Source organism: Eupeodes corollae, chromosome 3 (assembly GCF_945859685.1).
Source record: "Eupeodes corollae chromosome 3, idEupCoro1.1, whole genome shotgun sequence".
NCBI lineage: Eukaryota > Metazoa > Arthropoda > Insecta > Diptera > Syrphidae > Eupeodes > Eupeodes corollae.
The window spans coordinates 73,771,392-73,795,768 of NC_079149.1; the positions used below are offsets into that span (position 1 = coordinate 73,771,392).

A 24,377-nucleotide genomic window follows, 5' to 3' on the forward strand; every position below is an offset into this window, starting at 1 on the left:
GAAGCAATGCCTTATAAAATAACTATAATTAAAAAAGAAAAACAAAATTCATAAATTTTCGAGCATTGGCTTGCGTAGGTATAAATATTTTCATTTGTATGATAAAAACTATGCATAGAAAGCAAGCAATAACATTTTCAAAATTTGCCTTCAAAGTAAATTATCACATTATCTTTCTACCTAAAATAAAAAAAAAATCGTGGAAATCGATAGGTACGTAATTACTAGATTGAATTAAAATTCATTTATATCTCTTTTAAATATTTTGTGGTCCTGAAAAGGACCGTTGAATATTTTTGTTTAACCTCGATGATTTAAGCACGTTCGCCACGGATGCGTCTGGCCAATTGAATGTCTTTTGGCATAATTGTGACACGTTTGGCATGGATGGCGCACAAATTTGTGTCTTCAAACAGGCCAACCAAATAAGCTTCACTTGCTTCTTGAAGCGCCATAACAGCTGAGCTCTGGAAACGCAAATCTGTTTTGAAATCTTGAGCAATTTCACGAACTAAACGTTGGAAAGGCAATTTACGAATTAACAATTCGGTGCTTTTCTGATAACGACGAATCTCACGAAGAGCCACTGTTCCAGGACGATAACGATGTGGTTTCTTTACACCTCCTGTTGCTGGAGCACTTTTACGAGCTGCCTTTGTTGCCAGTTGCTTACGTGGGGCTTTTCCACCAGTCGATTTACGGGCAGTTTGCTTTGTACGAGCCATGATTTCACTTTTTTTCACTTCACTAATAAACACAACACTTTTGTTCACAATTTTTTTAGAAAAATCGAATGTAGATTTCTGTTTAAGTCATTAAATTGGCTATTCATGTTTCCGTTCGACTGTTTTTTTCATTTTCGTTGTCGATTTATTTGGCCAATCAAAATTAAGAATTGTTATGAAAAATAAGTATAAATACTTGTGGTATTTCGAGCGAAGAGCCACAGTTTAACAGTGACTCTTGTGCAGTGCAGTTCTCTAGTTCAGTTTAAGTGTTTTTTTAATTAAATAAATAAAAATGACTGGTCGTGGTAAAGGAGGAAAAGGTTTGGGCAAAGGCGGAGCTAAGCGGCATCGTAAGGTATTGCGTGATAACATTCAAGGAATCACGAAACCAGCAATTCGTCGATTGGCTCGTCGTGGAGGTGTAAAACGTATTTCTGGTTTGATTTACGAAGAAACACGTGGAGTGTTGAAAGTTTTTCTGGAAAATGTTATCCGAGATGCCGTTACTTACACCGAACACGCTAAGCGTAAGACAGTTACAGCTATGGATGTAGTTTACGCTTTGAAGAGACAAGGGCGTACTCTTTACGGTTTCGGAGGTTAAGAATTTTATTCGAAACAAACAATCGGTCCTTTTCAGGACCACAATTAAATATAAAAGAGATTGAAAATAGAAATCATACACCGTTGACGAACAAAATACCTAATTTTTTTTCATTTGCCAATGAATATATGTATGTATATACCTGATGATTATCAAAAAAAATTATTTTGCTAATTTACTTACTTTTTTGTACCAAAATATTTTTTTTGAAATGGAAACATAAAATAAAATTCCTTTTTGTGAAAAATTTTTTTTTTTGCTTTAGTCGCAAAAACATATTTTATTCCTTGTATTATTCTTTTTTCGAAATGGAAACAAAAATTAAATAAAATTCCTTTTTCTGAAATTTTTGTTGTTGCTTTGCATATTTTATTCTTTTTTCCGTAGAAAAATTTTTTTTTTTTGCTGCTTTACGGATTGGATACGAACAAATATTTCTTTTTCCAAAGGAAGAAAAAACATTTGTTTGTTGCTTTCTTTTTCTTCGTACGAGAATATTTTAGAATATATACAAAAAATTGAAAAATAAACACATCTCTTAATAGAAATTATTGGATACGAACAAATATTTCTTTTTGCAGAGGAAGAAAAAAACATTTTTTGTTTGTTGGTTTCTTTTTCTTTGAAAAAAAATAAAAAATATTTTTTCCGAACTGAAAAAAAAATGTTTTGTTGCTTTACGGATTGGATACGAACAAATATTTCTTTTTCTTCGTACCAGAATATTTTAAAATTGCTATATACCTACAAGAAATTGAAAAATAACCACATCTTTTAACAGAAATTAGAATTGCATACGAACAAATATTTCTTTTTCCAAAGAAAGAAAAAAACATGTTTGTTGGTTTCTATTTCTTTGAAAAAAAAAAAAAATAAAAAATATTTTTTCCGAACTGAAAAAAAAATGTTTTGTTGCTTTACGGATTGGATACGAACAAATATTTCTTTTTGCAAAGGAAGAAAAAACATTTGTTTGGTTTCTTCTTCTTTGAAAAAAAAATGTGTTGCTTTACGGATTGGATACAAACAAATATTTCTTTTTGCAAAGAAAGAAAAAACATTTGTTTGTTGGTTTCTTCTTCTTCGTATTTTAAAATATATAAAAAAAATGAAAAATATACACATCTCTTAATAGAAATTATTTGTCGTCCTGAAAAGGACGGTTTTTTTTTTGTTTGCTGTCACTACATAGATTTAAGCACTTTTCTCTGTCTTCTTTGGCAACAAAACAGCTTGAATATTTGGAAGAACACCTCCTTGTGCGATTGTGACTCCAGAAAGTAATTTATTCAATTCCTCGTCGTTCCGAATAGCCAATTGCAAATGGCGGGGAATAATTCTAGTTTTTTTGTTGTCACGAGCAGCATTTCCCGCCAATTCCAAGACTTCTGCCGCCAAATATTCCATCACAGCTGCCAAATACACAGGGGCACCGGCTCCGACGCGCTCAGCATAGTTTCCCTTTCGCAGCAGACGATGAATACGACCAACAGGGAATTGTAATCCAGCACGATTAGAGCGGGACTTTGCCTTTCCCTTCACTTTTCCACCTTTACCACGACCAGACATTTTATATTATTGTTTTTTAAATATTTTTTACAAAAGAAAAAACACAAGAGAGCTCACTATTTCACTGTTCACTGTATCACTGCACACTGTAGAATGACAAAATTTTCGAACTGTGCGCTGTCTTTTATCTAAATTTTCGTATGCTCGCACACAGAAAAAAGAGGGTTGTGGCCTTAGAAAGCCGTTGTGGAAAGAGACAATATAATTCGTGAGTTTTTCAGAAAAATTCACAGTTCTCGTTCAGTCGTCATTGTGTGCAGTTCGTTAATAGTGAAAGTGAAGTGAATTATAAAAATAAAATGCCGCCAAAAACTAGTGGTAAAGCAGCTAAAAAAGCCGGAAAGGCACAAAAAAATATCACCAAGACCGATAAGAAGAAGAAGCGCAAGAGGAAGGAAAGCTACGCAATCTACATTTACAAAGTTTTGAAGCAAGTTCATCCTGACACTGGAATTTCATCGAAGGCCATGAGCATCATGAATAGTTTTGTGAACGACATCTTCGAAAGAATTGCTGCTGAAGCCTCTCGCTTAGCTCACTACAACAAGCGTTCAACAATCACAAGTCGGGAAATCCAGACTGCCGTGCGATTGTTGTTGCCTGGTGAACTAGCCAAGCATGCTGTTAGTGAAGGAACAAAGGCGGTTACCAAATACACAAGCTCGAAGTAATTTTTTTTTTATTGAATTTCTTCAAAAATGGCCCTTTTCAGGGCCGCAAAAATATCAATAAGAGATTAGAGAATTGAAAAAAAAATATTTTTTCTACCTGCGGAAAAATTCGTTAAATAAATATTTTTATTTGTGATTGAAGTAATTTTTTTTTTATTTAATTTCTTCAAAAATGGCCCTTTTCAGGGCCGCAAAAATATCAATAAGAGATTAGAGAATTGACAAAAAAATATATTTTTTTTTCTACCTGCGGAAAAATTCGTTAAATAAATATTTTTATTTGTGATTGTAAGAGTATTTTCTATGAAAAAAATAAATTTTGTAAATTGTTCCAGACGCCACGTGAATCATGTCGCGTCCAATAGAAACACAAACATTTTTTTTATTGTTCTACGCATCGTGTACAGTCTCGAAGCGTCGCAAAAGTTTTAATAAGAAACTAGAGATTTGAGAAGAAAGGTATATACATATATTTTTTTTGCCTGTGGAATGATTTTATGAATCTATTTTGTTTTTCTTTGTGATTTTTGATTAGAAAATATATTTTCTATCAAAAGAAATACAAAAGTTAGTTCTGTTAATTGTTCCAGACACCACGTGTATCGTGCCGAGTCAAGTAGAAACGAAAAACATACAAAAAATACATTTTATTAAATAATTTTGTTTGTTTTGTTCTACCCATCGTGTCCAGTTATGTCGCTATGTGTACAGTGTACAGTCACGTAGCGTCACAAAAATATCTATAAAATATTAGAGAATTAAATTTGTTTGTGTTTTTTGATGTCAGATGTATGTAATTTCTATGAAAAGAAATACAAAATTCTTGTTATTTTGTTTAAGATTTTTTTTATTGTTCTACGCATCGAGTACAGTCTCGAAGCGTCACAAAATTTTTAATAAGAAACTAGAGAATTTAAAGAAATGTATGTTTTCTTTGCCTGTGGAATACATATTGTTTTTTGTTTTAATTTTTGATTACAAAATATATTTTCTATGAAAAGAAATACAAAACTTACTTTTGTTGATTGTTCCAGACACGACGTGTATCATGCCGAGTCAACTAAAAACAAAAAAATATAAATTTTGTTTGTATTGTTCTACCCATCGTGTCCAGTTATGTCGCTATGTGTACAGTCACGTAGCGTCGCAAAAACATCTAGGTATAAAATATTAGAGAATTAAATTTGTTTGTGTTTTTTGATGTCAGATGTACGTATGTAATTTCTATGAAAAGAAATACAACACTCTTGATATTTTGTTTAAGAATTTTCTTAATTGTTGCGGATATACTTCATGTCGCGTCCAGTCGATAAAAATATATGAAAATATATGTAATTTCTATGAAAAGAAATACAAAACTCTTGATAAATTGTGTAAGAATTTTTTTATTTGTTGCAGGAATGCGTCATGTCGCGTCCAGTCGATAAAAATATATGAAAAACATATGTAATTCCTGAAATAAAATACAAAACTCTTGATATTTTGTTTAAGAATTTTGTAAATTGTTGCAGGTATACGTCATGTCGCGTCTAGTCCATATAAAATACATGAAAACAAATACCTACATTTTGCCAAAGTATTTCGTTTGTATTTTTCTACGCATCGTGTACAGTCACATAGCGTGGAAACATTTCAATAATTACGTAGGTATTAGAGAAATGCAAAAAAAGAAAAATATGTTGTTGTCTTATTTAATAGTAAAAGTATTTTCTATGAAAGATATTTATTGTTGAAGGCATCGCATCGCGTCCAATCACAAAAAAGTAGAAAATAAACAGTACAGTCTCGCCCATACATATCGCATCGTACCTAGTAGCTGTAGTTAGAAAATAGGCGCAAAAATATATATTATTTATTTGTATTGATATTTCCTTTCTTTCTGCCCAATGAGAAATACATATGAATACAAATAAATTAAGTTTGCTTTTGAATACCTATTTCATAAAAAAACTATTTTCTGTAGAACAAAAAAAGGACGAAAATAAATGCAAAACTAAATACGTTTTCGGTTGTTCAGTCTCGCCCAGACAAATCGCATCGTGCCTAGTAGCTGTAGTAAGAAAATAGGCGCAAAAATATATTATTTATTTGTATTGATATTTCCTTTCTTTCTGCCCAATGAGAAAAACATATGAATACAAATAAATGAAGTTTGCATTTGCAATACCTATTTCATTAAAAAAAGTATTTTCTGTAGAACAAAAAAGCGCGAAAATAAATGCAAAACAAAATACGTTTCCGTTTGTTCAGTAGTGGTAGTCCCGTAGCGGCGACAGCGCGCGCCGGCCGCGCGGCGGCGTCGCATCGCATCCAGCCACTTCACCACTTATCCCGTCGCCGTTGCTCCACCAGCCCATCGCATCTCAACGCTATCATCGAGATAGTCCAAAAATTCTCCCTCCTTTTTAATAAAAAATTAAAAAAAAAAAGTTTTTATATCTCATTTTAGTATATTTTTTGTAGCCCTGAAAAGGACTGTGGATTTTTGTTTTGATTTCAACTTTGTTTTTCATTGAAATGGAAATTTTACTTCTTTGCCTTTTTAACAGCGACTGCCTTTTTTGGCTTGGCTGCTGCTGTGGCTGATTTTGCTTTTGGCACTTTAGGTTTAGGCGCGGCTGCCTTTGCTTTTGTTGGCTTTGCCTTAACTGCACTCGTTTTTTTAACACTTTTCACTTTTGGTTTTTCCACCTTCTTTTTATCTGCACTGGCACTTTTTTTTGTTGTGGCGGCTACTTTTTTTACTTTCTTTTCACCAGACACTTTTTTTAATTTTTTGTCACCAGCAGCGGCAGCTTTTGGTTTGGCGGCAGATTTTTTCTTCTCAGCAGACTTGGCCTTTGGTTCCTTGTTGGCACTAGGCGACAATTTAAAAGAACCCGCAGCTCCTTTTCCTTTGGTTTGCACTAATTTACCACTTATTACAGCACCTTTTAAATATTTTTTTATAAACGGAGCAAGTTTTTGTACATCAACTTTGTAAGTAGCAGCAATATATTTTTTGATTGCCAAAAGGGAAGAACCACCGCGATCTTTCAATGTTTTAATTGCCGCATCCACCATTTGCTGAGTCGGAGGATGAGTTGGTGCCGATTTTGGTTTTTTTGACCCACTTGCGGCGGCAGCTTTTTTTGGTTTTTTTTCCGCAACGATTGCAGGAGACGTAGCTACAGTATCTGCCATTTTGAATTCACTATTATTAATCACTTTAGAGCACAATTTTAAGAAATAGAAACACGTTTTTGTTAAAATTGCGCCAAATCCGCACCTACAGAAACGGCTAAATGAGAATCAAAGAGAGCGAAGGTATACAAAAAATTCATTTTGTACATAATTTGTACACTTTTGCAACTTAGTTTCCTCTTAAAACTTCAAAAATTTACGTCTTTTCGACCTAAATATTATAAAACAATTGACAAAATTTATTCTTACAATAATAATAGATAATTTAATAAATAATTTGATTGAAAAAACACTATCTATCAATGCATTAATAACAATTAAAGTAAATGTTTGGTGGTATTTTTTTAATACTTACCAACAAGAATGTTTATATTTAATAAATTAAACATATTTTCAGCTTGAAATTATTTTTAACATAAAGCTGATAGTTTATTTAAACTAAATAACTAAAAATTTCATCAAATTCTTACTTAATTTCTTTTTAATAAAATTAAAACAATATGGGTAATGAAACGCGTAGCATTTTTTCCCTAGGCTGTGACTTTTTCTTAGAAAATTTGTTAAACATTATCCCAAGCAAGAAAACAAATGAAAAACTATATTTATATTATTTTGTTCATAAATATTAAATATTTAATCCATAACAAACATTAAAATACCAAAAATTTAAACAAATAATCAAGCAATCAAAACTCATAAACTATCGAATATTCGCTTGCCAAGGTTTACAAATTCACATTTGTATTACAAAAATCTGTACATTGAAAAAAAAACTTTCTTGCTTCAAAATTTGCCTTCAGATATATAAAAAAAAAACAAAGCATAGACTTATAAAATACATCATTGAAATATTAAAACACACAAAACTCAAACATTTTCGAGTATTGACTTGCTTACTAGACAAATTCACATTTTTACGAGTATTACAAAAAACTGTACATAGAAAAAAATTCTTACTTGAAAATTTGCCTTCAGACATAAAAAAAAGAAGCAATGCCTTATAAAATAACTATAATTAAAAAAGAAAAACAAAATTCATAAATTTTCGAGCATTGGCTTGCGTAGGTATAAATATTTTCATTTGTATGATAAAAACTATGCATAGAAAGCAAGCAATAACATTTTCAAAATTTGCCTTCAAAGTAAATTATCACATTATCTTTCTACCTAAAATAAAAAAAAAATCGTGGAAATCGATAGGTACGTAATTACTAGATTGAATTAAAATTCATTTATATCTCTTTTAAATATTTTGTGGTCCTGAAAAGGACCGTTGAATATTTTTTTTAACCTCGATGATTTAAGCACGTTCGCCACGGATGCGTCTGGCCAATTGAATGTCTTTTGGCATAATTGTGACACGTTTGGCATGGATGGCGCACAAATTTGTGTCTTCAAACAGGCCAACCAAATAAGCTTCACTTGCTTCTTGAAGCGCCATAACAGCTGAGCTCTGGAAACGCAAATCTGTTTTGAAATCTTGAGCAATTTCACGAACTAAACGTTGGAAAGGCAATTTACGAATTAACAATTCGGTGCTTTTCTGATAACGACGAATCTCACGAAGAGCCACTGTTCCAGGACGATAACGATGTGGTTTCTTTACACCTCCTGTTGCTGGAGCACTTTTACGAGCTGCCTTTGTTGCCAGTTGCTTACGTGGGGCTTTTCCACCAGTCGATTTACGGGCAGTTTGCTTTGTACGAGCCATGATTTCACTTTTTTTCACTTCACTAATAAACACAACACTTTTGTTCACAATTTTTTTAGAAAAATCGAATGTAGATTTCTGTTTAAGTCATTAAATTGGCTATTCATGTTTCCGTTCGACTGTTTTTTTCATTTTCGTTGTCGATTTATTTGGCCAATCAAAATTAAGAATTGTTATGAAAAATAAGTATAAATACTTGTGGTATTTCGAGCGAAGAGCCACAGTTTAACAGTGACTCTTGTGCAGTGCAGTTCTCTAGTTCAGTTTAAGTGTTTTTTTAATTAAATAAATAAAAATGACTGGTCGTGGTAAAGGAGGAAAAGGTTTGGGCAAAGGCGGAGCTAAGCGGCATCGTAAGGTATTGCGTGATAACATTCAAGGAATCACGAAACCAGCAATTCGTCGATTGGCTCGTCGTGGAGGTGTAAAACGTATTTCTGGTTTGATTTACGAAGAAACACGTGGAGTGTTGAAAGTTTTTCTGGAAAATGTTATCCGAGATGCCGTTACTTACACCGAACACGCTAAGCGTAAGACAGTTACAGCTATGGATGTAGTTTACGCTTTGAAGAGACAAGGGCGTACTCTTTACGGTTTCGGAGGTTAAGAATTTTATTCGAAACAAACAATCGGTCCTTTTCAGGACCACAATTAAATATAAAAGAGATTGAAAATAGAAATCATACACCGTTGACGAACAAAATACCTAATTTTTTTTCATTTGCCAATGAATATATGTATGTATATACCTGATGATTATCAAAAAAAATTATTTTGCTAATTTACTTACTTTTTTGTACCAAAATATTTTTTTTGAAATGGAAACATAAAATAAAATTCCTTTTTGTGAAAAATTTTTTTTTTTGCTTTAGTCGCAAAAACATATTTTATTCCTTGTATTATTCTTTTTTCGAAATGGAAACAAAAATTAAATAAAATTCCTTTTTCTGAAATTTTTTTTGTTGCTTTGCATATTTTATTCTTTTTTCCGTAGAAAAATTTTTTTTTTTTGCTGCTTAACGGATTGGATACGAACAAATATTTCTTTTTCCAAAGGAAGAAAAAACATTTGTTTGTTGCTTTCTTTTTCTTCGTACGAGAATATTTTAGAATATATACAAAAAATTGAAAAATAAACACATCTCTTAATAGAAATTATTGGATACGAACAAATATTTCTTTTTGCAGAGGAAGAAAAAAACATTTTTTGTTTGTTGGTTTCTTTTTCTTTGAAAAAAAATAAAAAATATTTTTTCCGAACTGAAAAAAAAATGTTTTGTTGCTTTACGGATTGGATACGAACAAATATTTCTTTTTCTTCGTACCAGAATATTTTAAAATTGCTATATACCTACAAGAAATTGAAAAATAACCACATCTTTTAACAGAAATTAGAATTGCATACGAACAAATATTTCTTTTTCCAAAGAAAGAAAAAAACATGTTTGTTGGTTTCTATTTCTTTGAAAAAAAAAAAAATAAAAAATATTTTTTCCGAACTGAAAAAAAAATGTTTTGTTGCTTTACGGATTGGATACGAACAAATATTTCTTTTTGCAAAGGAAGAAAAAACATTTGTTTGGTTTCTTCTTCTTTGAAAAAAAAATGTGTTGCTTTACGGATTGGATACAAACAAATATTTCTTTTTGCAAAGAAAGAAAAAACATTTGTTTGTTGGTTTCTTCTTCTTCGTATTTTAAAATATATAAAAAAAATGAAAAATATACACATCTCTTAATAGAAATTATTTGTCGTCCTGAAAAGGACGGTTTTTTTTTTGTTTGCTGTCACTACATAGATTTAAGCACTTTTCTCTGTCTTCTTTGGCAACAAAACAGCTTGAATATTTGGAAGAACACCTCCTTGTGCGATTGTGACTCCAGAAAGTAATTTATTCAATTCCTCGTCGTTCCGAATAGCCAATTGCAAATGGCGGGGAATAATTCTAGTTTTTTTGTTGTCACGAGCAGCATTTCCCGCCAATTCCAAGACTTCTGCCGCCAAATATTCCATCACAGCTGCCAAATACACAGGGGCACCGGCTCCGACGCGCTCAGCATAGTTTCCCTTTCGCAGCAGACGATGAATACGACCAACAGGGAATTGTAATCCAGCACGATTAGAGCGGGACTTTGCCTTTCCCTTCACTTTTCCACCTTTACCACGACCAGACATTTTATATTATTGTTTTTTAAATATTTTTTACAAAAGAAAAAACACAAGAGAGCTCACTATTTCACTGTTCACTGTATCACTGCACACTGTAGAATGACAAAATTTTCGAACTGTGCGCTGTCTTTTATCTAAATTTTCGTATGCTCGCACACAGAAAAAAGAGGGTTGTGGCCTTAGAAAGCCGTTGTGGAAAGAGACAATATAATTCGTGAGTTTTTCAGAAAAATTCACAGTTCTCGTTCAGTCGTCATTGTGTGCAGTTCGTTAATAGTGAAAGTGAAGTGAATTATAAAAATAAAATGCCGCCAAAAACTAGTGGTAAAGCAGCTAAAAAAGCCGGAAAGGCACAAAAAAATATCACCAAGACCGATAAGAAGAAGAAGCGCAAGAGGAAGGAAAGCTACGCAATCTACATTTACAAAGTTTTGAAGCAAGTTCATCCTGACACTGGAATTTCATCGAAGGCCATGAGCATCATGAATAGTTTTGTGAACGACATCTTCGAAAGAATTGCTGCTGAAGCCTCTCGCTTAGCTCACTACAACAAGCGTTCAACAATCACAAGTCGGGAAATCCAGACTGCCGTGCGATTGTTGTTGCCTGGTGAACTAGCCAAGCATGCTGTTAGTGAAGGAACAAAGGCGGTTACCAAATACACAAGCTCGAAGTAATTTTTTTTTTATTGAATTTCTTCAAAAATGGCCCTTTTCAGGGCCGCAAAAATATCAATAAGAGATTAGAGAATTGAAAAAAAAATATTTTTTCTACCTGCGGAAAAATTCGTTAAATAAATATTTTTATTTGTGATTGAAGTAATTTTTTTTTATTTAATTTCTTCAAAAATGGCCCTTTTCAGGGCCGCAAAAATATCAATAAGAGATTAGAGAATTGACAAAAAAATATATTTTTTTTTCTACCTGCGGAAAAATTCGTTAAATAAATATTTTTATTTGTGATTGTAAGAGTATTTTCTATGAAAAAAATAAATTTTGTAAATTGTTCCAGACGCCACGTGAATCATGTCGCGTCCAATAGAAACACAAACATTTTTTTTATTGTTCTACGCATCGTGTACAGTCTCGAAGCGTCGCAAAAGTTTTAATAAGAAACTAGAGATTTGAGAAGAAAGGTATATACATATATTTTTTTTGCCTGTGGAATGATTTTATGAATCTATTTTGTTTTTCTTTGTGATTTTTGATTAGAAAATATATTTTCTATCAAAAGAAATACAAAAGTTAGTTCTGTTAATTGTTCCAGAACCACGTGTATCGTGCCGAGTCAAGTAGAAACGAAAAACATACAAAAAATACATTTTATTAAATAATTTTGTTTGTTTTGTTCTACCCATCGTGTCCAGTTATGTCGCTATGTGTACAGTGTACAGTCACGTAGCGTCACAAAAATATCTATAAAATATTAGAGAATTAAATTTGTTTGTGTTTTTTGATGTCAGATGTATGTAATTTCTATGAAAAGAAATACAAAATTCTTGTTATTTTGTTTAAGATTTTTTTTATTGTTCTACGCATCGAGTACAGTCTCGAAGCGTCACAAAATTTTTAATAAGAAACTAGAGAATTTAAAGAAATGTATGTTTTCTTTGCCTGTGGAATACATATTGTTTTTTGTTTTAATTTTTGATTACAAAATATATTTTCTATGAAAAGAAATACAAAACTTACTTTTGTTGATTGTTCCAGACACGACGTGTATCATGCCGAGTCAACTAAAAACAAAAAAATATAAATTTTGTTTGTATTGTTCTACCCATCGTGTCCAGTTATGTCGCTATGTGTACAGTCACGTAGCGTCGCAAAAACATCTAGGTATAAAATATTAGAGAATTAAATTTGTTTGTGTTTTTTGATGTCAGATGTACGTATGTAATTTCTATGAAAAGAAATACAACACTCTTGATATTTTGTTTAAGAATTTTCTTAATTGTTGCGGATATACTTCATGTCGCGTCCAGTCGATAAAAATATATGAAAATATATGTAATTTCTATGAAAAGAAATACAAAACTCTTGATAAATTGTGTAAGAATTTTTTTATTTGTTGCAGGAATGCGTCATGTCGCGTCCAGTCGATAAAAATATATGAAAAACATATGTAATTCCTGAAATAAAATACAAAACTCTTGATATTTTGTTTAAGAATTTTGTAAATTGTTGCAGGTATACGTCATGTCGCGTCTAGTCCATAAAAATACATGAAAACAAATACCTACATTTTGCCAAAGTATTTCGTTTGTATTTTTCTACGCATCGTGTACAGTCACATAGCGTGGAAACATTTCAATAATTACGTAGGTATTAGAGAAATGCAAAAAAAGAAAAATATGTTGTTGTCTTATTTGATAGTAAAAGTATTTTCTATGAAAGATATTTATTGTTGAAGGCATCGCATCGCGTCCAATCACAAAAAAGTAGAAAATAAACAGTACAGTCTCGCCCATACATATCGCATCGTACCTAGTAGCTGTAGTTAGAAAATAGGCGCAAAAATATATATTATTTATTTGTATTGATATTTCCTTTCTTTCTGCCCAATGAGAAATACATATGAATACAAATAAATTAAGTTTGCTTTTGAATACCTATTTCATAAAAAAACTATTTTCTGTAGAACAAAAAAAGGACGAAAATAAATGCAAAACTAAATACGTTTTCGGTTGTTCAGTCTCGCCCAGACAAATCGCATCGTGCCTAGCAGCTGTAGTAAGAAAATAGGCGCAAAAATATATTATTTATTTGTATTGATATTTCCTTTCTTTCTGCCCAATGAGAAAAACATATGAATACAAATAAATGAAGTTTGCATTTGCAATACCTATTTCATTAAAAAAAGTATTTTCTGTAGAACAAAAAAGCGCGAAAATAAATGCAAAACAAAATACGTTTCCGTTTGTTCAGTAGTGGTAGTCCCGTAGCGGCGACAGCGCGCGCCGGCCGCGCGGCGACGTCGCATCGCATCCAGCCACTTCACCACTTATCCCGTCGCCGTTGCTCCACCAGCCCATCGCATCTCAACGCTATCATCGAGATAGTCCAAAAATTCTCCCTCCTTTTTAATAAAAAATTAAAAAAAAAAAGTTTTTATATCTCATTTTAGTATATTTTTTGTAGCCCTGAAAAGGACTGTGGATTTTTGTTTTGATTTCAACTTTGTTTTTCATTGAAATGGAAATTTTACTTCTTTGCCTTTTTAACAGCGACTGCCTTTTTTGGCTTGGCTGCTGCTGTGGCTGATTTTGCTTTTGGCACTTTAGGTTTAGGCGCGGCTGCCTTTGCTTTTGTTGGCTTTGCCTTAACTGCACTCGTTTTTTTAACACTTTTCACTTTTGGTTTTTCCACCTTCTTTTTATCTGCACTGGCACTTTTTTTTGTTGTGGCGGCTACTTTTTTTACTTTCTTTTCACCAGACACTTTTTTTAATTTTTTGTCACCAGCAGCGGCAGCTTTTGGTTTGGCGGCAGATTTTTTCTTCTCAGCAGACTTGGCCTTTGGTTCCTTGTTGGCACTAGGCGACAATTTAAAAGAACCCGCAGCTCCTTTTCCTTTGGTTTGCACTAATTTACCACTTATTACAGCACCTTTTAAATATTTTTTTATAAACGGAGCAAGTTTTTGTACATCAACTTTGTAAGTAGCAGCAATATATTTTTTGATTGCCAAAAGGGAAGAACCACCGCGATCTTTCAATGTTTTAATTGCCGCATCCACCATTTGCTGAGTCGGAGGATGAGTTGGTGCCGATTTTGGTTTTTTTGACCCACTTGCGGCGGCAGCTTTTTTTGGTTTTTTTTCCGCAACGATTGCAGGAGACGTAGCTACAGTATCTGCCATTTTGAATTCACTATTATTAATCACTTTAGAGCACAATTTTAAGAAATAGAAACACGTTTTTGTTAAAATTGCGCCAAATCCGCACCTACAGAAACGGCTAAATGAGAATCAAAGAGAGCGAAGGTATACAAAAAATTCATTTTGTACATAATTTGTACACTTTTGCAACTTAGTTTCCTCTTAAAACTTCAAAAATTTACGTCTTTTCGACCTAAATATTATAAAACAATTGACAAAATTTATTCTTACAATAATAATAGATAATTTAATAAATAATTTGATTGAAAAAACACTATCTATCAATGCATTAATAACAATTAAAGTAAATGTTTGGTGGTATTTTTTTAATACTTACCAACAAGAATGTTTATATTTAATAAATTAAACATATTTTCAGCTTGAAATTATTTTTAACATAAAGCTGATAGTTTATTTAAACTAAATAACTAAAAATTTCATCAAATTCTTACTTAATTTCTTTTTAATAAAATTAAAACAATATGGGTAATGAAACGCGTAGCATTTTTTCCCTAGGCTGTGACTTTTTCTTAGAAAATTTGTTAAACATTATCCCAAGCAAGAAAACAAATGAAAAACTATATTTATATTATTTTGTTCATAAATATTAAATATTTAATCCATAACAAACATTAAAATACCAAAAATTTAAACAAATAATCAAGCAATCAAAACTCATAAACTATCGAATATTCGCTTGCCAAGGTTTACAAATTCACATTTGTATTACAAAAATCTGTACATTGAAAAAAAAACTTTCTTGCTTCAAAATTTGCCTTCAGATATATAAAAAAAAAACGAAGCATAGACTTATAAAATACATCATTGAAATATTAAAACACACAAAACTCAAACATTTTCGAGTATTGACTTGCTTACTAGACAAATTCACATTTTTACGAGTATTACAAAAAACTGTACATAGAAAAAAATTCTTACTTGAAAATTTGCCTTCAGACATAAAAAAAAGAAGCAATGCCTTATAAAATAACTATAATTAAAAAAGAAAAACAAAATTCATAAATTTTCGAGCATTGGCTTGCGTAGGTATAAATATTTTCATTTGTATGATAAAAACTATGCATAGAAAGCAAGCAATAACATTTTCAAAATTTGCCTTCAAAGTAAATTATCACATTATCTTTCTACCTAAAATAAAAAAAAAATCGTGGAAATCGATAGGTACGTAATTACTAGATTGAATTAAAATTCATTTATATCTCTTTTAAATATTTTGTGGTCCTGAAAAGGACCGTTGAATATTTTTTTTAACCTCGATGTTTTAAGCACGTTCGCCACGGATGCGTCTGGCCAATTGAATGTCTTTTGGCATAATTGTGACACGTTTGGCATGGATGGCGCACAAATTTGTGTCTTCAAACAGGCCAACCAAATAAGCTTCACTTGCTTCTTGAAGCGCCATAACAGCTGAGCTCTGGAAACGCAAATCTGTTTTGAAATCTTGAGCAATTTCACGAACTAAACGTTGGAAAGGCAATTTACGAATTAACAATTCGGTGCTTTTCTGATAACGACGAATCTCACGAAGAGCCACTGTTCCAGGACGATAACGATGTGGTTTCTTTACACCTCCTGTTGCTGGAGCACTTTTACGAGCTGCCTTTGTTGCCAGTTGCTTACGTGGGGCTTTTCCACCAGTCGATTTACGGGCAGTTTGCTTTGTACGAGCCATGATTTCACTTTTTTTCACTTCACTAATAAACACAACACTTTTGTTCACAATTTTTTTAGAAAAATCGAATGTAGATTTCTGTTTAAGTCATTAAATTGGCTATTCATGTTTCCGTTCGACTGTTTTTTTCATTTTCGTTGTCGATTTATTTGGCCAATCAAAATTAAGAATTGTTATGAAAAATAAGTATAAATACTTGTGGTATTTCGAGCGAAGAGCCACAGTTTAACAGTGACTCTTGTGCAGTGCAGTTCTCTAGTTCAGTTTAAGTGTTTTTTTAATTAAATAAATAAAAATGACTGGTCGTGGTAAAGGAGGAAAAGGTTTGGGCAAAGGCGGAGCTAAGCGGCATCGTAAGGTATTGCGTGATAACATTCAAGGAATCACGAAACCAGCAATTCGTCGATTGGCTCGTCGTGGAGGTGTAAAACGTATTTCTGGTTTGATTTACGAAGAAACACGTGGAGTGTTGAAAGTTTTTCTGGAAAATGTTATCCGAGATGCCGTTACTTACACCGAACACGCTAAGCGTAAGACAGTTACAGCTATGGATGTAGTTTACGCTTTGAAGAGACAAGGGCGTACTCTTTACGGTTTCGGAGGTTAAGAATTTTATTCGAAACAAACAATCGGTCCTTTTCAGGACCACAATTAAATATAAAAGAGATTGAAAATAGAAATCATACACCGTTGACGAACAAAATACCTAATTTTTTTTCATTTGCCAATGAATATATGTATGTATATACCTGATGATTATCAAAAAAAATTATTTTGCTAATTTACTTACTTTTTTGTACCAAAATATTTTTTTTGAAATGGAAACATAAAATAAAATTCCTTTTTGTGAAAAATTTTTTTTTTTGCTTTAGTCGCAAAAACATATTTTATTCCTTGTATTATTCTTTTTTCGAAATGGAAACAAAAATTAAATAAAATTCCTTTTTCTGAAATTTTTTTTGTTGCTTTGCATATTTTATTCTTTTTTCCGTAGAAAAATTTTTTTTTTTTGCTGCTTTACGGATTGGATACGAACAAATATTTCTTTTTCCAAAGGAAGAAAAAACATTTGTTTGTTGCTTTCTTTTTCTTCGTACGAGAATATTTTAGAATATATACAAAAAATTGAAAAATAAACACATCTCTTAATAGAAATTATTGGATACGAACAAATATTTCTTTTTGCAGAGGAAGAAAAAAACATTTTTTGTTTGTTGGTTTCTTTTTCTTTGAAAAAAAATAAAAAATATTTTTTCCGAACTGAAAAAAAAATGTTTTGTTGCTTTACGGATTGGATACGAACAAATATTTCTTTTTCTTCGTACCAGAATATTTTAAAATTGCTATATACCTACAAGAAATTGAAAAATAACCACATCTTTTAACAGAAATTAGAATTGCATACGAACAAATATTTCTTTTTCCAAAGAAAGAAAAAAACATGTTTGTTGGTTTCTATTTCTTTGAAAAAAAAAAAAATAAAAAATATTTTTTCCGAACTGAAAAAAAAATGTTTTGTTGCTTTACGGATTGGATACGAACAAATATTTCTTTTTGCAAAGGAAGAAAAAACATTTGTTTGGTTTCTTCTTCTTTGAAAAAAAAATGTGTTGCTTTACGGATTGGATACAAACAAATATTTCTTTTTGCAAAGAAAGAAAAAACATTTGTTTGTTGGTTTCTTCTTCTTCGTATTTTAAAATATATAAAAAAAATGAAAAATATACACATCTCTTAATAGAAATTATTTGTCGTCCTGAAAAGGACGGTTTTTTTTTTGTTTGCTGTCACTACATAGATTTAAGCACTTTTCTCTGTCTTCTTTGGCAACAAAACAGCTTGAATATTTGGAAGAACACCTCCTTGTGCGATTGTGACTCCAGAAAGTAATTTATTCAATTCCTCGTCGTTCCGAATAGCCAATTGCAAATGGCGGGGAATAATTCTAGTTTTTTTGTTGTCACGAGCAGCATTTCCCGCCAATTCCAAGACTTCTGCCGCCAAATATTCCATCACAGCTGCCAAATACACAGGGGCACCGGCTCCGACGCGCTCAGCATAGTTTCCCTTTCGCAGCAGACGATGAATACGACCAACAGGGAATTGTAATCCAGCACGATTAGAGCGGGACTTTGCCTTTCCCTTCACTTTTCCACCTTTACCACGACCAGACATTTTATATTATTGTTTTTTAAATATTTTTTACAAAAGAAAAAACACAAGAGAGCTCACTATTTCACTGTTCACTGTATCACTGCACACTGTAGAATGACAAAATTTTCGAACTGTGCGCTGTCTTTTATCTAAATTTTCGTATGCTCGCACACAGAAAAAAGAGGGTTGTGGCCTTAGAAAGCCGTTGTGGAAAGAGACAATATAATTCGTGAGTTTTTCAGAAAAATTCACAGTTCTCGTTCAGTCGTCATTGTGTGCAGTTCGTTAATAGTGAAAGTGAAGTGAATTATAAAAATAAAATGCCGCCAAAAACTAGTGGTAAAGCAGCTAAAAAAGCCGGAAAGGCACAAAAAAATATCACCAAGACCGATAAGAAGAAGAAGCGCAAGAGGAAGGAAAGCTACGCAATCTACATTTACAAAGTTTTGAAGCAAGTTCATCCTGACACTGGAATTTCATCGAAGGCCATGAGCATCATGAATAGTTTTGTGAACGACATCTTCGAAAGAATTGCTGCTGAAGCCTCTCGCTTAGCTCACTACAACAAGCGTTCAACAATCACAAGTCGGGAAATCCAGACTGCCGTGCGATTGTTGTTGCCTGGTGAACTAGCCAAGCATGCTGTTAGTGAAGGAACAAAGGCGGTTACCAAATACACAAGCTCGAAGTAATTTTTTTTTTATTGAATTTCTTCAAAAATGGCCCTTTTCAGGGCCGCAAAAATATCAATAAGAGATTAGAGAATTGAAAAAAAAATATTTTTTCTACCTGCGGAAAAATTCGTTAAATAAATATTTTTATTTGTGATTGAAGTAATTTTTTTTTATTTAATTTCTTCAAAAATGGCCCTTTTCAGGGCCGCAAAAATATCAATAAGAGATTAGAGAATTGACAAAAAAATATATTTTTTTTTCTACCTGCGGAAAAATTCGTTAAATAAATATTTTTATTTGTGATTGTAAGAGTATTTTCTATGAAAAAAATAAATTTTGTAAATTGTTCCAGACGCCACGTGAATCATGTCGCGTCCAATAGAAACACAAACATTTTTTTTATTGTTCTACGCATCGTGTACAGTCTCGAAGCGTCGCAAAAGTTTTAATAAGAAACTAGAGATTTGAGAAGAAAGGTATATACATATATTTTTTTTGCCTGTGGAATGATTTTATGAATCTATTTTGTTTTTCTTTGTGATTTTTGATTAGAAAATATATTTTCTATCAAAAGAAATACAAAAGTTAGTTCTGTTAATTGTTCCAGACACCACGTGTATCGTGCCGAGTCAAGTAGAAACGAAAAACATACAAAAAATACATTTTATTAAATAATTTTGTTTGTTTTGTTCTACCCATCGTGTCCAGTTATGTCGCTATGTGTACAGTGTACAGTCACGTAGCGTCACAAAAATATCTATAAAATATTAGAGAATTAAATTTGTTTGTGTTTTTTGATGTCAGATGTATGTAATTTCTATGAAAAGAAATACAAAATTCTTGTTATTTTGTTTAAGATTTTTTTTATTGTTCTACGCATCGAGTACAGTCTCGAAGCGTCACAAAATTTTTAATAAGAAACTAGAGAATTTAAAGAAATGTATGTTTTCTTTGCCTGTGGAATACATATTGTTTTTTGTTTTAATTTTTGATTACAAAATATATTTTCTATGAAAAGAAATACAAAACTTACTTTTGTTGATTGTTCCAGACACGACGTGTATCATGCCGAGTCAACTAAAAACAAAAAAATATAAATTTTGTTTGTATTGTTCTACCCATCGTGTCCAGTTATGTCGCTATGTGTACAGTCACGTAGCGTCGCAAAAACATCTAGGTATAAAATATTAGAGAATTAAATTTGTTTGTGTTTTTTGATGTCAGATGTACGTATGTAATTTCTATGAAAAGAAATACAACACTCTTGATATTTTGTTTAAGAATTTTCTTAATTGTTGCGGATATACTTCATGTCGCGTCCAGTCGATAAAAATATATGAAAATATATGTAATTTCTATGAAAAGAAATACAAAACTCTTGATAAATTGTGTAAGAATTTTTTTATTTGTTGCAGGAATGCGTCATGTCGCGTCCAGTCGATAAAAATATATGAAAAACATATGTAATTCCTGAAATAAAATACAAAACTCTTGATATTTTGTTTAAGAATTTTGTAAATTGTTGCAGGTATACGTCATGTCGCGTCTAGTCCATATAAAATACATGAAAACAAATACCTACATTTTGCCAAAGTATTTCGTTTGTATTTTTCTACGCATCGTGTACAGTCACATAGCGTGGAAACATTTCAATAATTACGTAGGTATTAGAGAAATGCAAAAAAAGAAAAATATGTTGTTGTCTTATTTAATAGTAAAAGTATTTTCTATGAAAGATATTTATTGTTGAAGGCATCGCATCGCGTCCAATCACAAAAAAGTAGAAAATAAACAGTACAGTCTCGCCCATACATATCGCATCGTACCTAGTAGCTGTAGTTAGAAAATAGGCGCAAAAATATATATTATTTATTTGTATTGATATTTCCTTTCTTTCTGCCCAATGAGAAATACATATGAATACAAATAAATTAAGTTTGCTTTTGAATACCTATTTCATAAAAAAACTATTTTCTGTAGAACAAAAAAAGGACGAAAATAAATGCAAAACTAAATACGTTTTCGGTTGTTCAGTCTCGCCCAGACAAATCGCATCGTGCCTAGTAGCTGTAGTAAGAAAATAGGCGCAAAAATATATTATTTATTTGTATTGATATTTCCTTTCTTTCTGCCCAATGAGAAAAACATATGAATACAAATAAATGAAGTTTGCATTTGCAATACCTATTTCATTAAAAAAAGTATTTTCTGTAGAACAAAAAAGCGCGAAAATAAATGCAAAACAAAATACGTTTCCGTTTGTTCAGTAGTGGTAGTCCCGTAGCGGCGACAGCGCGCGCCGGCCGCGCGGCGGCGTCGCATCGCATCCAGCCACTTCACCACTTATCCCGTCGCCGTTGCTCCACCAGCCCATCGCATCTCAACGCTATCATCGAGATAGTCCAAAAATTCTCCCTCCTTTTTAATAAAAAATTAAAAAAAAAAAGTTTTTATATCTCATTTTAGTATATTTTTTGTAGCCCTGAAAAGGACTGTGGATTTTTGTTTTGATTTCAACTTTGTTTTTCATTGAAATGGAAATTTTACTTCTTTGCCTTTTTAACAGCGACTGCCTTTTTTGGCTTGGCTGCTGCTGTGGCTGATTTTGCTTTTGGCACTTTAGGTTTAGGCGCGGCTGCCTTTGCTTTTGTTGGCTTTGCCTTAACTGCACTCGTTTTTTTAACACTTTTCACTTTTGGTTTTTCCACCTTCTTTTTATCTGCACTGGCACTTTTTTTTGTTGTGGCGGCTACTTTTTTTACTTTCTTTTCACCAGACACTTTTTTTAATTTTTTGTCACCAGCAGCGGCAGCTTTTGGTTTGGCGGCAGATTTTTTCTTCTCAGCAGACTTGGCCTTTGGTTCCTTGTTGGCACTAGGCGACAATTTAAAAGAACCCGCAGCTCCTTTTCCTTTGGTTTGCACTAATTTACCACTTATTACAGCACCTTTTAAATATTTTTTTATAAACGGAGCAAGTTTTTGTACATCAACTTTGTAAGTAGCAGCAATATATTTTTTGATTGCCAAAAGGGAAGAACCACCGCGATCTTTCAATGTTTTAATTGCCGCATCCACCATTTGCTGAGTCGGAGGATGAGTTGGTGCCGATTTTGGTTTTTTTGACCCACTTGCGGCGGCAGCTTTTTTTGGTTTTTTTTCCGCAACGATTGCAGGAGACGTAGCTACAGTATCTGCCATTTTGAATTCACTATTATTAATCACTTTAGAGCACAATTTTAAGAAATAGAAACACGTTTTTGTTAAAATTGCGCCAAATCCGCACCTACAGAAACGGCTAAATGAGAATCAAAGAGAGCGAAGGTATACAAAAAATTCATTTTGTACATAATTTGTACACTTTTGCAACTTAGTTTCCTCTTAAAACTTCAAAAATTTACGTCTTTTCGACCTAAATATTATAAAACAATTGACAAAATTTATTCTTACAATAATAATAGATAATTTAATAAATAATTTGATTGAAAAAACACTATCTATCAATGCATTAATAACAATTAAAGTAAATGTTTGGTGGTATTTTTTTAATACTTACCAACAAGAATGTTTATATTTAATAAATTAAACATATTTTCAGCTTGAAATTATTTTTAACATAAAGCTGATAGTTTATTTAAACTAAATAACTAAAAATTTCATCAAATTCTTACTTAATTTCTTTTTAATAAAATTAAAACAATATGGGTAATGAAACGCGTAGCATTTTTTCCCTAGGCTGTGACTTTTTCTTAGAAAATTTGTTAAACATTATCCCAAGCAAGAAAACAAATGAAAAACTATATTTATATTATTTTGTTCATAAATATTAAATATTTAATCCATAGCAAACATTAAAATACCAAAAATTTAAACAAATAATCAAGCAATCAAAACTCATAAACTATCGAATATTCGCTTGCCAAGGTTTACAAATTCACATTTGTATTACAAAAATCTGTACATTGAAAAAAAAACTTTCTTGCTTCAAAATTTGCCTTCAGATATATAAAAAAAAAACAAAGCATAGACTTATAAAATACATCATTGAAATATTAAAACACACAAAACTCAAACATTTTCGAGTATTGACTTGCTTACTAGACAAATTCACATTTTTACGAGTATTACAAAAAACTGTACATAGAAAAAAATTCTTACTTGAAAATTTGCCTTCAGACATAAAAAAAAGAAGCAATGCCTTATAAAATAACTATAATTAAAAAAGAAAAACAAAATTCATAAATTTTCGAGCATTGGCTTGCGTAGGTATAAATATTTTCATTTGTATGATAAAAACTATGCATAGAAAGCAAGCAATAACATTTTCAAAATTTGCCTTCAAAGTAAATTATCACATTATCTTTCTACCTAAAATAAAAAAAAAATCGTGGAAATCGATAGGTACGTAATTACTAGATTGAATTAAAATTCATTTATATCTCTTTTAAATATTTTGTGGTCCTGAAAAGGACCGTTGAATATTTTTTTTAACCTCGATGATTTAAGCACGTTCGCCACGGATGCGTCTGGCCAATTGAATGTCTTTTGGCATAATTGTGACACGTTTGGCATGGATGGCGCACAAATTTGTGTCTTCAAACAGGCCAACCAAATAAGCTTCACTTGCTTCTTGAAGCGCCATAACAGCTGAGCTCTGGAAACGCAAATCTGTTTTGAAATCTTGAGCAATTTCACGAACTAAACGTTGGAAAGGCAATTTACGAATTAACAATTCGGTGCTTTTCTGATAACGACGAATCTCACGAAGAGCCACTGTTCCAGGACGATAACGATGTGGTTTCTTTACACCTCCTGTTGCTGGAGCACTTTTACGAGCTGCCTTTGTTGCCAGTTGCTTACGTGGGGCTTTTCCACCAGTCGATTTACGGGCAGTTTGCTTTGTACGAGCCATGATTTCACTTTTTTTCACTTCACTAATAAACACAACACTTTTGTTCACAATTTTTTTAGAAAAATCGAATGTAGATTTCTGTTTAAGTCATTAAATTGGCTATTCATGTTTCCGTTCGACTGTTTTTTTCATTTTCGTTGTCGATTTATTTGGCCAATCAAAATTAAGAATTGTTATGAAAAATAAGTATAAATACTTGTGGTATTTCGAGCGAAGAGCCACAGTTTAACAGTGACTCTTGTGCAGTGCAGTTCTCTAGTTCAGTTTAAGTGTTTTTTTAATTAAATAAATAAAAATGACTGGTCGTGGTAAAGGAGGAAAAGGTTTGGGCAAAGGCGGAGCTAAGCGGCATCGTAAGGTATTGCGTGATAACATTCAAGGAATCACGAAACCAGCAATTCGTCGATTGGCTCGTCGTGGAGGTGTAAAACGTAT

The 24,377-nt window shown here is 32.0% G+C and overlaps 2 protein-coding genes across 2 annotated transcripts; both read right to left on the reverse strand.

The window, feature by feature from the left end:
• Nucleotides 1-314: 314 nt before the first annotated feature.
• Nucleotides 315-8,466, reverse strand: LOC129950571 (histone H3-like). The gene is made up of 2 exons (XM_056062501.1): nt 8,068-8,466; nt 315-725 (listed from the first exon to the last, which is right to left on the reverse strand). Exons 1-2 carry the CDS (start codon nt 8,464-8,466, stop codon nt 315-317), a joined length of 810 nt encoding a protein of 269 aa, XP_055918476.1.
• A 7,326-nt stretch (nt 8,467-15,792) lies between these two features.
• Nucleotides 15,793-23,942, reverse strand: LOC129950573 (histone H3-like). Its single transcript, XM_056062502.1, has 2 exons — nt 23,544-23,942; nt 15,793-16,203 (listed from the first exon to the last, which is right to left on the reverse strand). Exons 1-2 carry the CDS (start codon nt 23,940-23,942, stop codon nt 15,793-15,795), a joined length of 810 nt encoding a protein of 269 aa, XP_055918477.1.
• Nucleotides 23,943-24,377: the final 435 nt, after the last annotated feature.

Excerpts from the sequence above, each read along its gene's own strand:
- LOC129950571 (XM_056062501.1), bottom strand. The coding sequence starts at position 8,466 with ATGGCTCGTACAAAGCAAACTGCCCGTAAATCGACTGGTGGAAAAGCC. Across the intron at positions 726-8,067 it reads TGGCCAGACGCATCCGTGGC|ATGGCTCGTACAAAGCAAAC; the intron begins GAACGTGCTTAA and ends AAAAGTGAAATC.
- LOC129950573 (XM_056062502.1), bottom strand. The coding sequence starts at position 23,942 with ATGGCTCGTACAAAGCAAACTGCCCGTAAATCGACTGGTGGAAAAGCC. Across the intron at positions 16,204-23,543 it reads TGGCCAGACGCATCCGTGGC|ATGGCTCGTACAAAGCAAAC; the intron begins GAACGTGCTTAA and ends AAAAGTGAAATC.